General features: G+C 41.0%; 1 protein-coding gene across 7 annotated transcripts in view; it reads left to right on the top strand.

Moving 5' to 3' along the window:
- The first annotated feature begins 4,510 nt into the window (after positions 1 to 4,510).
- Positions 4,511 to 14,515, top strand: part of LOC132818313 (centrosomal protein of 170 kDa protein B-like) — a 95,342-nt gene continuing 85,337 nt past the window's right edge. For 5 of the 7 annotated variants that reach the window (XM_060829201.1, XM_060829197.1, XM_060829200.1 and 2 more), the window contains exons 1-2: positions 4,732 to 4,946; positions 6,407 to 6,550. In XM_060829201.1, the coding sequence (XP_060685184.1) occupies positions 6,446 to 6,550 (105 nt within the window). In that variant the 5' untranslated portion in view covers positions 4,732 to 4,946; positions 6,407 to 6,445. Of the gene's footprint in view, positions 4,707 to 4,731; positions 4,947 to 6,406; positions 6,551 to 14,515 lie in introns of those variants that run through there. The other 2 variants (XM_060829196.1, XM_060829195.1) reach the window with 2 other exon arrangements.

Genomic DNA, 14,515 nt, shown 5'->3' with positions numbered 1-14,515 from the left:
TACTGTATCCATTGCTCCTGCACTCCAAGGATTCTTTGTGCAGCAACACTCCCCAGGCCCTTCCCATTAAGTGTGTAAGTGCTGTGCTGATTTGCCTTTAAAACTGCATCTGCCACACCTCGGCCCATTGGCCCATCTGATCAAGATCCCATTGTATTCTGAGGTAACCCTTGTTCACTGTCCATTACACCTCCAATTTTAGTATTATCTTCAAACTTACTAACTATCCCTCCTTTGTTCGCATCCAAATCATTTATATAAATGACAAAAAGCAGTAGACCCAGCACCGATCTTTGTGGCATACCACTGGTCACAGGCCTCCAACCTGTAAAACAACTCTTCACTCTCTGTCTTCTGGCCAGTTCTGTATCCAAATGGCTAGTTCTCCCTGTGTATTCCATGAGGTCTAACCTTGCTAGCAAGTCTCCCATGGGGAACTTTGTCAAGTGCCTAACTGAAGTCCACATAGATCACGTCCACCACTCTGCCCTCATCAGTCCTCTTTGTTACTTCTTCAAAAAACTCAATAAAGTTAGTGAGACATGATTTCCCATGCACAAAGCCATGTTGACTATCCCTAATCAGTCCTGGCCTTTCTAAATACATGTAAATCTTGTCCCTCAGGATTCCCTCCAATAACTTGCCTATCACCGATGTCAGGTCTATGGTTCTCTGGCTTTTCCTTACCACCTTTCATGAGTAATGGCACCACGTTAGCCACTCTCCAGTGATGATTGATGAGACAAATACCTTAAAAAGTGGCTCACAAATCACTTCCCACAGAATTCTAGGGTACACCTGATCAGGTCCTGGGGGTTAATCCACCTTTATGCATTTTAAGATATTCAGCATCACCTCTTCTGTAATATGGACATTTTTCAAGATGTCACCATCTATTTCACCACATTCTATTGTCATCCTGTCCCCATTCAGTTGAAGCAAAACACTCAGAGACTCAGTGTAGTTTTACCTCCTTCATCTTTATTCTGGGCCCTGGACGGAGAGAGAACAATTGCCCATGTGCACAGAGATGTGAATTCTATGTCTTCTCTGGAACAGCACTTTCTCAATGAACTATATAGTCATTTTACAGGGAGGAGTATCCAGATAAGGCAACATACATATTAACTGGGTGACCATTACAATCAAAGAGTATCAATAGCAGAGACTAAGCCCTTTACTGTTATACAATGAATGTTCTTAACCTTGTTAACTAGATTCATACAATGGATACGTTTCCCCTTGTTAGCTGACCTTACATACTGAATGCTTCTAATATTGTTAAAAGGCTCTACATAATGAATGCTTTTCCACCTTGTTAACCCATTACCCTTGCCTGCAGCACCCCAACGTTAACTGCAAGTTCTGATCTGATCCAAGTCATGCTCAGCTGAAGCTCTTGTTTCAAAAAACCTCAAAACTTAACTCTTTCCCTACCTGCGTATACACTATACAAATTCTCACTATATCTTTCATATCCTTCTGTCCAGTAAACATGAATGCAAAATACTCATTTAGTATCATGAACCTTTTTTCAGGATTATGCTTACTTGGCTTTCTACCATTTAAAAATACAGGATTGAACCTCATTTTGGTCCACTGTAGATGGCTTTACATGTGCCTGCACTTCAATCTAACTACTACAGCTCCTTCCCCACATTTGTTTAATCTGTCTGTCTCTTCATAGTTTGTGTAATATCTACACTACTGTGTCAACATGGGAAGCATAGAAAACATCTATGCTGTCAACATAATTAATATAGTGAAGTGTGGAAGTCCCAGCACAGATCCTTGCAGTACACCACAGTCACTTTCTTTGAGTAGATGTCTGCTGTCCTTATCTTCTGTTTTGGAACCAGATCAATGATTTACTTACAATCGGCTAGAGTATAATGTGAAAGTTTGTTGAATGCCTTCTGGGAGACCGTAGAAAGTATGTTTGTCTTCTGTCTATTATTTATTTCCTTACCAAAAACAAGATCAGTTGGGCTTGTTGGCCATCATCATGTTGCGAATGGCAGTTGGTCCTGTAATCACAACAGATCTCTCTCGGTAATCAGTCAATCAGAGTAAGGTGTCAGCTTCTACCACAGTTTATAAACAGACACAAATTGTGCTTGAAATTGAACTGATGAGATTATTAGCTCAAGTTTCCGTTAAAATGCATTGCATTAACACAAACCTAAATGCTTCCATGAACCACTCATTGCAATGTCATAAATTGTTTGTTTTTCTTTGCATTACAAATATTGCTGGTTTTGATAGCAGTAACGAAAGCGGTTTCATGCCGCTGAAAGACAATAGTGTACTTAATCTCCAATCATAATTTAAAGCTATACTGGACCATTTACTAGTTTCATTGGGGTCAACTAGCTTGATTCTAGATAAATTCACTATTTTTAATGCACAAAACCTTTAAAATGTGCCTGTAGTGAACGTGCGCCAAGTAAACTCTTCACGTCAGCTCAAAAATCTTTCTTCGAACTGCTGTAGTAAATAGAAACTCGCCCCTCATTATTTTGATGTGGGTGGGACCAGCTTCAGGGGAAATTACGTTTAAAGCAGGCTGAAGATGGCAGGAATTCAACTTTATGTTTATAATACTTTACAGAGTTTTCCGCACTTTTGTGTTTGCATAGGTTCAGTCTATTGTGCTAATAAGCTCAGCATAAACTAACGGAAACTCCAGTCCTCTGCTCTTAATTATAGCTTCCAATGATTTCCCCACAGATAAACTGTAATTTTCTTTCCCTCCCTCTCTTTCGCATTTCTTTACCGATTGACTTAGGTGTGGAGGGGGGAAATTACGGAAAAATGTTGTTTCAAAGTATCTGGAATAAGTATTTTTAAAGTAAACCTACAGGGTGCAAAATTGCGAAATTCTGCTTCCAACTGGGAGGCTTCAAGGTGAGTTTTTGTTCGAGTCTTGAATGAGAATATTGGCACCTGTCTCTCAGTGACTAATGCCGCTCCCTTCTTCATGCACAGCAGGGTGGAACATCATTATCTCACCACTTGGAAACTGGTTACATAATAAATAATTCCTCGGCTAGTTCTGACGAGCAATTCTAAAACAATGAATAAAAATTGGGTTTGAGGCACAAATAAGTGTATCCGTTTGCAACACCTAACTTACGTGGCGGAATATATTTGCCACACTGCTGCTCACTTCAGTGAATAAGTTGGAATTTCTTCCGCTTAAAGTTCACGTCGGTTTGCTTGAATCTGCTCCAGAACAGACATCTGTCCCTGAACCAGCACTTCCTATCGCTAGGCAGACCACTGATTGCACAGTAACTCATGACGCCCAGAACTATGGCAAAAGTTTATTTGTCACGGCATTCTCAAGTTGTGGTTTCAGAGTAATAATATATATTATTTTCATTTTGGAACCATGATTTCAGGGTAGGGTTTATTTTAAGACAGCCAGCGTGCTCTGCCAACAACACGCGTTTGTTCAATTTTTTTTTGTATGAGACGCCTAGCGCCCCATGCTCTGGAGAAAGTTGTGGAATTATAATTGTTATTACACAGGCCTAAGGTAGGATTTCATATTGGGGGAATAATAGAGAAGAAAATCGTTATATTAATCTTGTAATCTGATACTTTTAAATTAAGGCTAGTTAAGTGACTCTGTTTCTGCTATTAGAATTTGACAATGTTGATTTACTGTAGTGTATCAAACGACTCACTTCGGACTTGAAGCAAATTCGCTTTAGTATTAACAGGGAGTTTGTAACTTTCTACTGATACACACACACACACACACACACACACAATCTGTCGTGAATAAAGGAGATGCTGGTTATTAAAAACGAAGAACCATATCCCCATTTAGTTTGATCGATCGCTGTGGACTGGGTATAAGCCAGACACCGATGTAATAAGACACTAAGACTTGGAGCTCTAAAGCAGAAAAACAAGTCGAACTGGTAGTGTTCATTTACCGAATGCATTCAATGGATGGTAGGATATATGTTACAATGGATGGTAGGATATATGTTACAAAGTTGAAAATGTGTTGCTGGTTAAAGCACAGCAGGTCAGGCAGCATCCAAGGAATAGGAAATTCGACGTTTCGGGCATAAGCCCTTCATATGTTACAAAGCAAGAGTGCAGTCTTTCTCCAGGTCAGAGAAAATATATAATAGTTGTTCAACATATTCGTGTCATGATTTCCGATAAATGTCTTCGCTTCGTCCAGTTTCCCAAAACAAGACAACTCTAATCCGTTTATTATAAAACCACTTTCACCTTCTCAGAGGCTGTTGGGTTTGATGCCTGTTTTAGTATTTGCAGATCTCCACCGTTGACTTTGGTTAGAGTTTCAAATCTGACATTATTCACTGTCTTGGGGGGGGAGTGGGAATATAAACAGTTGGGGATTGATGTGAATGTCTCGCCACGGTACCATCCGCCGCCAAACAATGCAGGTACCAGTGGGACAGACCTCCTTTCATTCCTGACTGTAAACGTTGGGCAGGCCGACAGTACTCTCGGGACCGGTCACCACACTGTATCTGCCCGCGGTGTTAATCAGCAGAACCATGTATACACACTGGCTGCAGGGCAAAGTCCAGCGACAAATGAGCACAGCATCTTACCCGGCACTGTGCTGTACGAAATCAGACTGAGGCAATGCTTTGTACGTCTACGTGTTGTGGTGTCTCAGATTTCCCTGGTGCTCCCTGCATCTTGCACAGCAGGTAAATCGCCATGGTGGAGGGCTGCGGCACCATCATGGGCTGAGGGAGGGCTTGGCTGACTGTGCACCGCCTCCCTCCCTCCAGCCTGTGAGGGACTGCACACCCCGGCTGCCGGGAGTCAGGTGCTGCCGAGCGGGGGCCGGCTGCTACACTGGGAGCTCCCGGGCCGTGGCTGATGTGGCACCGCGGTCTGTCCTTCCGTCAGGGCGGTAGCAGGGAGCGGCTCATCTCCGAGCGAAGGTGGGAGCTGGTGGGGGTAGGGAAGGGGGTAGGGAAGGGGGTAGGGAAGGGGGGAAGGGGGGAGGGAAACCGGCCTCTATTCCCCGGCCCGGGCCGCTCGCAGTCGGTTCCCTTCCCGGGGGCTCGGCCCTGTCAAGCTGCTCATTGTGGAGGGTTGCTGGAGGAGCCGGCTCCCGGCCTTGGGGCTGGGTCCCCACAGCGGCGGCGGCAGTAGCATCACCTGTCCGCCCCCGCGGCTGTCTGCGAGGGAGAGCCGGGCTTGGCCTGGCTAAAGCGGTGTCCCTCGTCCCGGTGCTGCTACTACTTGTTATTGTGTAAAAGGCCATTGCTTGTTTTGTTCGTGCATTGAATTGTTTCCATATTCAGTGAAAGAGAAGGCCAACTAGAGAATCAGAATTGCAGGGTTATGCTGCAGTTTGTCAGGAGGATCTGGCTTTTCTTTTTGTATTTTTGAAACGCCCAGTTCTTAGATTTATATATACATTTATATGTACATTAATGTATTAAAAGAAACATTGATCTAGCAATCTCGCGAGAGTTATATTTGCTGGGCTTTCTTTCATACATTTTATAGGTTTATCCAGCAGATATTTCCTGTTAATATTGATTTCAACATAAAAAGCCATATACATGGAGGATGCATCCAGTGAGATTTCTCAATCCTTGTTTGCAGCTTATTTTTCAATTTCACTTATATATAAAAACACCTAAATCAATCTGAACAAGTTATTTGTAAAAATCATGCAAAGTATGTGTATATAAAAAAGCTAAATACCCGTATTACATTTTCATCGGCGTTTTGAATAAATTAATAATTCAGCTGCAGTTTTCCATCTGATAGGGCTGGTTTTCTTTTAGTTCCATGTGGCAAATAATTGAAAGAAAATCTGGGTGGGAACTGAAGAGAGCGACCTACTTTCATGTCATGAACACAGTGATTGCAAATGCTGCCCACAAATGCCCCAAAACTCTGACCACATCAGCTATGGGCAAAAAGTATTTAAACATTGACCACGAAATGCACATGGAAAACAAATGCAATAGAAAAATCTGAATGATTTCAAGACAGTAATGGTGTGCCTCAAAACCCTAATGCCTGATGGGAATGCTCTGTACTGTGTGTAATCATTCCAAGAAATCGAATGTTATACAATTCTGGTTACATTTATATAAATGTTTCAATTGGAAATACTATGTTAGGAACAAACAATTCTTTCAAATTTGTTTTTAGAGTTTCAAGAGTGTTTTATAATTATAGAATGTTACTATTTTAACCTGCACATTTAACACTGACAAGTCTAAATAATAGAAAATATTGAACAAGAATTAGTTCCTGATGTTTATTACTTCTGTATTTCAAAGGGACAATAATTTCTTATTTCGCCTTAATTATTTTATAAACATAACTGAAAGAAAGCAAATGACTAAGAATCATCTGTTGTATTTTTCTCTTTGTTTAGAATGTTAAGTTGTGGAAATTAAGTCCTAAGACACTAAGAATGAGTGTGACATCTTGGTTTCTGGTGAGCAGTTGTGGCTCTCGCCACCGACTCCCGAAAGAGATGATTTTTGTTGGACGTGAAGATTGTGAATTAATGCTTCAGGTAAATAATACAAATAATCTGCAGAGAGAGTGTTGTACGGTCACTCAAAATATGATGATTGTTTAGAAATAATGAACATTATTTAAGAGGCTATTTTCTGCAATGACCAATTTCTGGATTTTACTGTGCTACTCACTGACCAGTGTACAGACTGGATGGAGACCTGTTTTCATGAATTCTGCAAAGAGGTGCCTCCACGTGTTTATCCTCCCTAAGCGCACTCTTGTTTCCCACTTCTTTTATCAGTTTGGAAAATAGTTTGTGAAGCTTATAGATTTATTTATAAAACACAGAACTTTAACTTTGTAGCTTTGAGGGATAGGATCTATTTATATTTAGAAAAGAATGGGCTTATCTGTGATAGGCAACATGGTTTTGTGTGGGGGAGATCATAACTTACCAGAGTTCTTTGAGGAAGTGACCATGTCGATAGATGAAGGAAGGTTGTGGTTCTGTTCGCCGAGCTGGGAATTTGTGTTGCAGACGTTTCGTCCCCTGTCTAGGTGACATCCTCAGTGCTTGGGAGCCTCCTGTGAAGCACTTCTGTGATGTTTCCTCTGGCATTTATAGTGGTTTGAATCTGCCACTTTCGGTTGTCAGTTCCAGCTGTCCGCTCCAGTGGTCGGTATATTGGGTCCAGGTCGATGTGCTTATTGATTGAATCTGTGGATGAGTGCCGTGCCTCTAGGAATTCCCTGGCTGTTCTCTGTTTGGCTTGCCCTATAATAGTAGTGTTGTCCCAGTCGAATTCATGTTGCTTGTCATCTGGTATGTGGCTACTAAGGATAGCTGGTTGTGTCATTTCGTGGCTAGTTGGTGTTCATGGATGCGGATCGTTAGCTGTCTTCCTGTTTCTCCTATGTAGTGTTTTGTGCAGTCCTTGCATGGGATTTTGTACACTACATTGGTTTTGCTCATGCTAGGTATCGGGTCCTTCGTTCTGGTGAGTTGTCTGAGAATGGCTGTTGGTTTGTGTGCTGTTATGAGTCCTAGTGGTTGTAGTAGTCTGGCTGTCAGTCGGAAATGCTCCTGATGTATGGTAGTGTGGCTAGTCCTTTGGGTTGCGACATGTCTTCGTTCCATTGTCTTTCCCTTAGGCATCTGTTGATGAAATTGCGCGGGTATCAGTTTTTGCGAATACATTGTAAAGGTGTTCTTCCTCTTTTTGCAGTTCTGGTGTGCTGCAGTGTGTTGTGGACCTTTTGAATAGTGTCTTGATGCAACTTCTTTTGTGTGTGTTGGAGTGGTTGCTTTTTATATCTCGGGACTTGGTCTGTGTGTGTGGCTTTCCTGTATACCTTTGTGCTGAATTCTCCATTCGGTGTTGTCTCTACCATCACGTCTAGGAATGGGAGTTGGTTGTCTTTTTCTTCCTCTCTAGTGCACAAAACACTACATAGGACAAACATCTGCATCCATGAACACCAACTAGCCACGAAATGACACAACCAGCTATCCTTAGTAGCCACACACACAGATGACAAGCAACATGAATTCGACTGGGACAACACTACTATTATAGGACAAGCCAAACAGAGAATAGTCAGGGAATTCCTAGAGGCATGGCCCTCATCCACAGATTCAATCAATAAGCACATGGACCTGGACCCAATATGCCGGCCACTGCAGCGGACAGCTGGACCTGACAACCAAAAGCGGCAGATTCAAACCACTATAAATGCCGGAAGAAACATCCAGAAGTGCTTCACAGGAGGCTCCCAAGCACTGAGGATGTCACCCTAGACAGGGGACGAAACGTCTGCAACACAAATTCCCAGCTCGGCGAACAGAACCACAACAACGAGCACCTGAGCTACAAATCTTCTCTCAAACATTGAAGATGAAGGAAAGGCTGTTGATGTCATATACATGGACTTTAGTAAGGCGTTTGATAAGGTTCCCCATGGTAAACTGATAGAGAAAGTGAAGTCACATGGTGTGTAGGATGTTCTAGCTAGGTGGATAAAGAACTGGTTGAGCAACAGGAGACAGACAGTAGTAATTGAAGGGAGTTTCTTGAAATGGAGAAAGATGACCAGTGGTGTTCCACAGGGGTCAGTGTTGGGGCCACTGTTGCTTGTGATATACATCAAGGATCTGGAAGAGGGCACTGTTGGTATAAAGATTGATGGAGTAGCAGAAAGCATAAGGGACTGTCAATGAATACAGGAGAATATAGATAGATTGGAGAGTTGGGCGGAAAAGTGGCAGATGGAGTTCAATCCAGACAAATGTGAGGTGATGCATTTAGGCAAATCTAATTCAAGAGCAAATTATACAATGAACGGAAGAGCCTTGGGAAACGTTGATGGGCAGAGAGATCTGGGAATGCAGATCCATTGTACCCTGAAGGTTGCTACACAGCTGGATAGAGTGGTCAAGAAGACATATAGTATGCTTGCCTTCATCGGATGGGGTTTGAGTATAACAGCTGGCAGGTCATGTTAACATTGTACAAGACATTGGTTCGGCTGTATTTAGAATATGGCGTACAGTTCTGGTTGCCACATTACCAAAAGGATGTGGATGCTTTGGAGAGGGTGCAGAGAAGGTTTGTGAGGATGTTGCCTGGTATGGAAGGTGCTAGCTATGAAGAGAAGTTGAGTAGGTTATGTTTATTTTCATTAGAAAAAAAGGAGATTGAGAGGGAACCTGATTGAAGTTTACAAAACCATGAAGGGTATAGACAGGGTAGATAAAGGTAAGCTTTTTCCCAGGGTGAAGGATTCAATAATGAGAAGTCATGCTTTCAAGGTGAGAGGTGAAAAGTTTAAGGGGGATACACGTGGCAAATACTTTACACAGAGGGTGGTGGGCATCTGGAACACATTGCCAGCCGAGGTGGTAGAGGAAAGCACAGTAGATTAATTTAAGATGTGTCTGGACAGATGCATGAGTAGGTGGGGAGCAGAGGGATACAGATGCTTGGAATTGGGTGACAGGTTTAGACAGTAGATTTGGATCGGCTCAGGCTTGGAGGGCCGAAGGGCCTGTTCCTGGGCTGTAAATTTTCTTTGTTTCTTTATTTATATTGCACACTGTAGCCATCAATAGAATCAGAATGCTGAGATAGGATGGCTGGATAATATTTTCATACATTTGGCAGAACCTGTGACTATGGTTTGAAGTCAATAGAATAGAATATGATATCTTTAACTCTTACAATTGTGTTTAATTGACAGATGTTCAAACAGTCAGAAGAGGTCAATGCTAGGTTAACTTTGCACATCAGAGTGAGGCCTGTGCTTTACCAAAAGCAAAATTGTTGCCTAAACTTGCTGGACTGGTTTAATGTAACAGGACTATCTGACCTCCCTTCAGATATGGGAGGCGTCTTTCGGTTCACTTCTGTGTCAACTATTGGCAGCAAGAAATGTCCATGTCAGGTGACTGGCTGTAAACACTGGATACTGCAAAGATATTTGAGCAGTAGTACTGAAAACTTGTGCTCTAGAAATTGCTGTGCCCCTAGCCAAGCTGTACCTGTACAGCAACAACACATTATCTACCTGAAAATATGGAAAATTGCCTAGGTACGTCCTGTACACACACACACAGCAGGTCAAATTCAACCCAATCGATTACTGCCATTAGTCTGCTATCCATCATCGAGCAACTAATAGGAGATGTCATCAAAAGTGCTATTGAGCAGCACTGGATAACCTGCTTCACTGATGCTCTGTTTGGGTTCCACCAGGCCCAACAGAGGGCCATCATTATAGCCTTGATTCAAGTGTGGACAAGAGAGCTGAACTCCAGAGAGAATGTGAAACTGACTGCCCCAACATCAAAGTAGCATTTAACATTGTATGGCAAAATGAGGTTCGATTGGCATTATGTAGGGGAGGAGATCTTTGTTGCTTCGAGTAAAATGGAAGATGATTGTGATTGTTGGAGGTCAGTCATTCCAGCTATAGGACACCTCTGCTGGAGCTCCTCAATGAAGTGTCCTAGACCCAGTTACCTTCAGCTGCTTTATCAATGACCTGCCCTCAGTTATAAGGCCAGAAGTGGGAATGTTTGCCAATAATTGCATAATGTTCAGCATCATTCCTCAGATGCTGAAACAGTCCTGGAAAATGCAAAGGTTTGGTCTGATAAATTACAAATAATTGAGTCAAATAAGTCAGACAAGGCCATCTCTGACTAGGGAGAATTTAACCACCACCCTTTGACAGTGCCATTGCTAAATACCCTACTGTTGATATCTGGGAGACATCATTGACCAGTATTTGAACTGGAGTAGCTAAATACATACAGTGGTATCAAGAGCAGGATAGAGGCTAGAATCTGCAGTTAGTATGCACCACCTAACTCCACAAAGCTGTTATCACCATTTGCAAGGCATAAATCAAGAGCCAGAAATTCCACTTGCTTCAATGATTGCAGCTACAACACTCAAGAAGCTGACTTCACCCAAGGCAAAGTAGCCAGTGCCACTATCTTCGAGCTCCTTAGACAGCCCTTTTCAAACCCGTGATAACTACCATCAAGAAAGACAAGGGCAGTACACATGTGGGAATACTACCACCTGCAAGTTCCTTTCCAAGGCACACTCCCCTTCAGTGTCACTGGGTCAAAATCTTACTACTTTTTGATTAGCATTGTGGGTATACCTACATTAAATGGGCTGCAGTGGTTCAAGAAAGCACTCACCACAGTCTTCTCAATGGTAACCAGGGGTCGACAATAAATTCTGGATCAGCCAGTGACACTCTCATCCCATGAATGAATTAAAAAAAAAATGAGGAGGATAAAAAAGATAGAGTCCAATAATGTACATCACATGACCAGAATCCATTTACCTATTTTAAAGCAGGAATGCTCTGATATCTAGTCAGAATCACTGTTTACTTTGTAAGGAATGTGTACCATGTAGAGTATAGTTTTGTGTTCCTTTAAGCAGATGTAGTTGCTCTGAATTCTTGTAACACATTGGAAGCACTGTGCGATCAGTATGTTCTTTGAAAGAGGCAGCTGAAGCAATGTTTTGTTTTATGTGTAACAGAGCATCGCACAAAAAAAGGTAGACTCTGTGAATTATGAGTAATTTTTGAACATTGTCTTAGATTTTTTTTTACAACTTTCATTTCTATGGACTGTTGAGATCTTTGAAAAATTCTGTGTCCAGTCCAGTATGGGTGTGTCACATGGATACGTCTTGTCTTACCTTTTATACAAAGAAGCTTAGAAAAAGAACATACTGTATATGCTAATTGTTTCCATAGTTTCAGAGAAATCTCCTAGCAATGAAGACCTAAAACATAAATAACTTGATGTTAGGAGCTACCTTTTATTTGTTTAAATAAAATCTGACCCACTGATCGGGCTTAGTGATCAAAGAGAAGCTAACTTTTCAGAGGCACAAAAGCTGCCCATAGTGATCTTAGATGGGCACAAACAGTTCCACACAATTGTGCAACAGAGCATTATAGGTTACATGATATGATGCTGAAATCCACATTCAATAACATTCTCCAGTTCAGCATAAACAAGATGTTTATGGTTTTATGTTGCAAAAGTGCAGTAATTTATTGTAAACCAAACAAGTTAGAGCAGTCAAAAGTGTACTATCAAATAATGGCAACAATTTTTTTTGAAAAAAAGTGGGCTATATATTTCCAAATACAGAAAATGCTGGAAATCACAGCACATCAGGCAGTATCATTGGAAAACAGATGCTACCTGACACAGTGTGACTTCCAGCATTATTTGTTTATAGTACAGATTCTAGCATCTGCAGTAATTTGCTCCAGGATTATTTATTAGTAGTGTTCAGTGAGTGCTGGGATGGAATCTGTGCTAAGAATATAGATTGTCCTACTTATAGATTCAGCCTCAGGAGCATATTTTTTCATCACCATTTTATTTCTCCCATCAGCCATTCTGTAATCTCTGCGTGAGGTTGCTACCTTTTTGCAGTTGAGGCTTCCTTTAGAAACTGGATTGAGATTGCCCAGTTTTGAATTGTAGCAAATTTTTTTTCAGGCATCAAAGGAAGGCTTTACATTTTAATCCCATTAGTTTGGGTTGAGTTTAATTTGTGGTCCCAGTCCTTAATGTCGTTTTTATGTGCATATGAGTTCTTAAGCCCACTAACTGATATAACTTAATAATTAATTAAAATACATCCAAAATACTAAGTGATCATTTAAACATATGCTTGAATAAAGACACTAAAGTTCTAGACTCTGCCTCAGACTTTAACTGCTAGAGGTTTCTTTATTCCTGTACCAAGCACATGCTAGAATGTGCCATATTTCTTAGAAGTTTGAGACTACAAATATTTTAGTATGCATACAAATTTATTTCTCAAAATTATAGAAGTACCATAAGATAGTGATGCAAAACTTGGCATCAGTAAGGGAATGTCTTGTAGAGTTGAATCCAAAGTACATGACTTTGGAAATGTGTAAATTATATCTCCCCATATGGACCAAGTGTAAATCCAGTTCTGAGGAAGGGTCACTCAACCCAAAACGTTAACACTGATTTTTCTTTTCCTCCACAGATGCTGCCAGACTTGCTGAGCTTTTCCAGCAAGTTCTGTTTTTATTTCTGATTTCCAGCATCCACATTTTTGGTTTTTATTTAAATTCAGTTCAGTTTATCAAACATTTTAACGTTTTGTTGCAGCATTCAGAAATTATTTTGGTTTACATACATCTTTTGTGTCCGCCTGACATTTGAGTTCTAGTGACAAGCTCACTGAGCACGACTATCATAGCAGACTAAGTCATTTTTCTGTTACTTGTTCTGTTGAGGGGATCACAGTGAGAACAATTCCAATTGCTAACCCTTTTACAGTGAAAAATTGTACCAAGAGATGTCTACACCTTAATTGGTAGTTCATTTAGCACAGTCAAGAAATCTGAAATTCTCAGAAAATCAGAAGCATGCAAGGCTATAAGGCCAAGTGCTGGAAAATGAGGTTAATATAGTTAGGTGTTTGTTTTTATCAATGTGGCAAAGGGCTTTTTCTGTGTTGTAGACCTCTGACTCTAAATCTTGAGTCTGACTGCAGAATTATGAGGAGACCCATGGAAGTCAACTTGTAGTTCTTGAGTTTTACCTAATGTAATATAATTTGTATGACTGAACCATGATTCTAGCATATTCGGGTGTTGGTTAGCTACTTGATAAACTTAACACAATTCATTTAATTGAAAGTAGGAATTCCCATTTGGACTGAGAAAGCAGGAATTTCTACCTCAGCATGTCTAACATTTAGTAGATGTTTGCAAAGCTTTATAAGGTCAAGATTTCTTTAAACTGCAATGTCTGAATTGAGGCCAGACTTGATAAATACACTTTTGCCTATTGCAAATTGCGATTTTTAGCTATCAATAAGTTTGGTACAACCTACTGTAGCTGTCAATAGGTATAATTTGAGTTTTATCCCAATCCAGTGTAGAAAAACTTTACTGAATCGTTTTAGTTTTGAATGAACAAATATATTAAGAGTATTATACTAAGCTTTATGCTAGAAAATGTTCAGGATAATTTTGCGCTTGTTTTTGCATTCTGAAATTGCCTACAGAAAACATTGTTGAATTTTATGTTACATTGTCTTGCTCCCTTTTAATTGCTGGTCATTATTTGAGTATTTCTCATTGCACTTGCCATGTACATGAGTAATTGCATACATTATTGGGATGAGATCAGGTGGGAAGGGGTGAATCAGTTTCCCTTTTGCAATTGCTTAAAACAAACATTTACTATTTTTAGTGCATGGTATTATCTTTGAGTAAAAAATGAGGTCTGCAGATGCTGGAGATCACAGCTGCAAATGTGTTGCTGGTCAAAGCACAGCAGGCCAGGCAGCATCTCAGGAATAGAGAATTCGATGTTTGGAGCATAAGCCCTTCATCAGGAATAAGAGAGAGAGCCAAGCAGGCTAAGATAAAAGGTAGGGAGGAGGGACTAGGGGGAGGGGCGATGGAGGTGGGATAGGTGGAAGGAGGT

The sequence above is a fragment of the Hemiscyllium ocellatum genome, chromosome 8 (genome assembly GCF_020745735.1).
Source record: "Hemiscyllium ocellatum isolate sHemOce1 chromosome 8, sHemOce1.pat.X.cur, whole genome shotgun sequence".
NCBI classification, from domain to species: Eukaryota; Metazoa; Chordata; class Chondrichthyes; order Orectolobiformes; family Hemiscylliidae; genus Hemiscyllium; species Hemiscyllium ocellatum.
The sequence above is the reverse complement of the archived record's forward strand: the minus strand, read 5'-3'. Positions and strand labels throughout refer to the sequence as shown.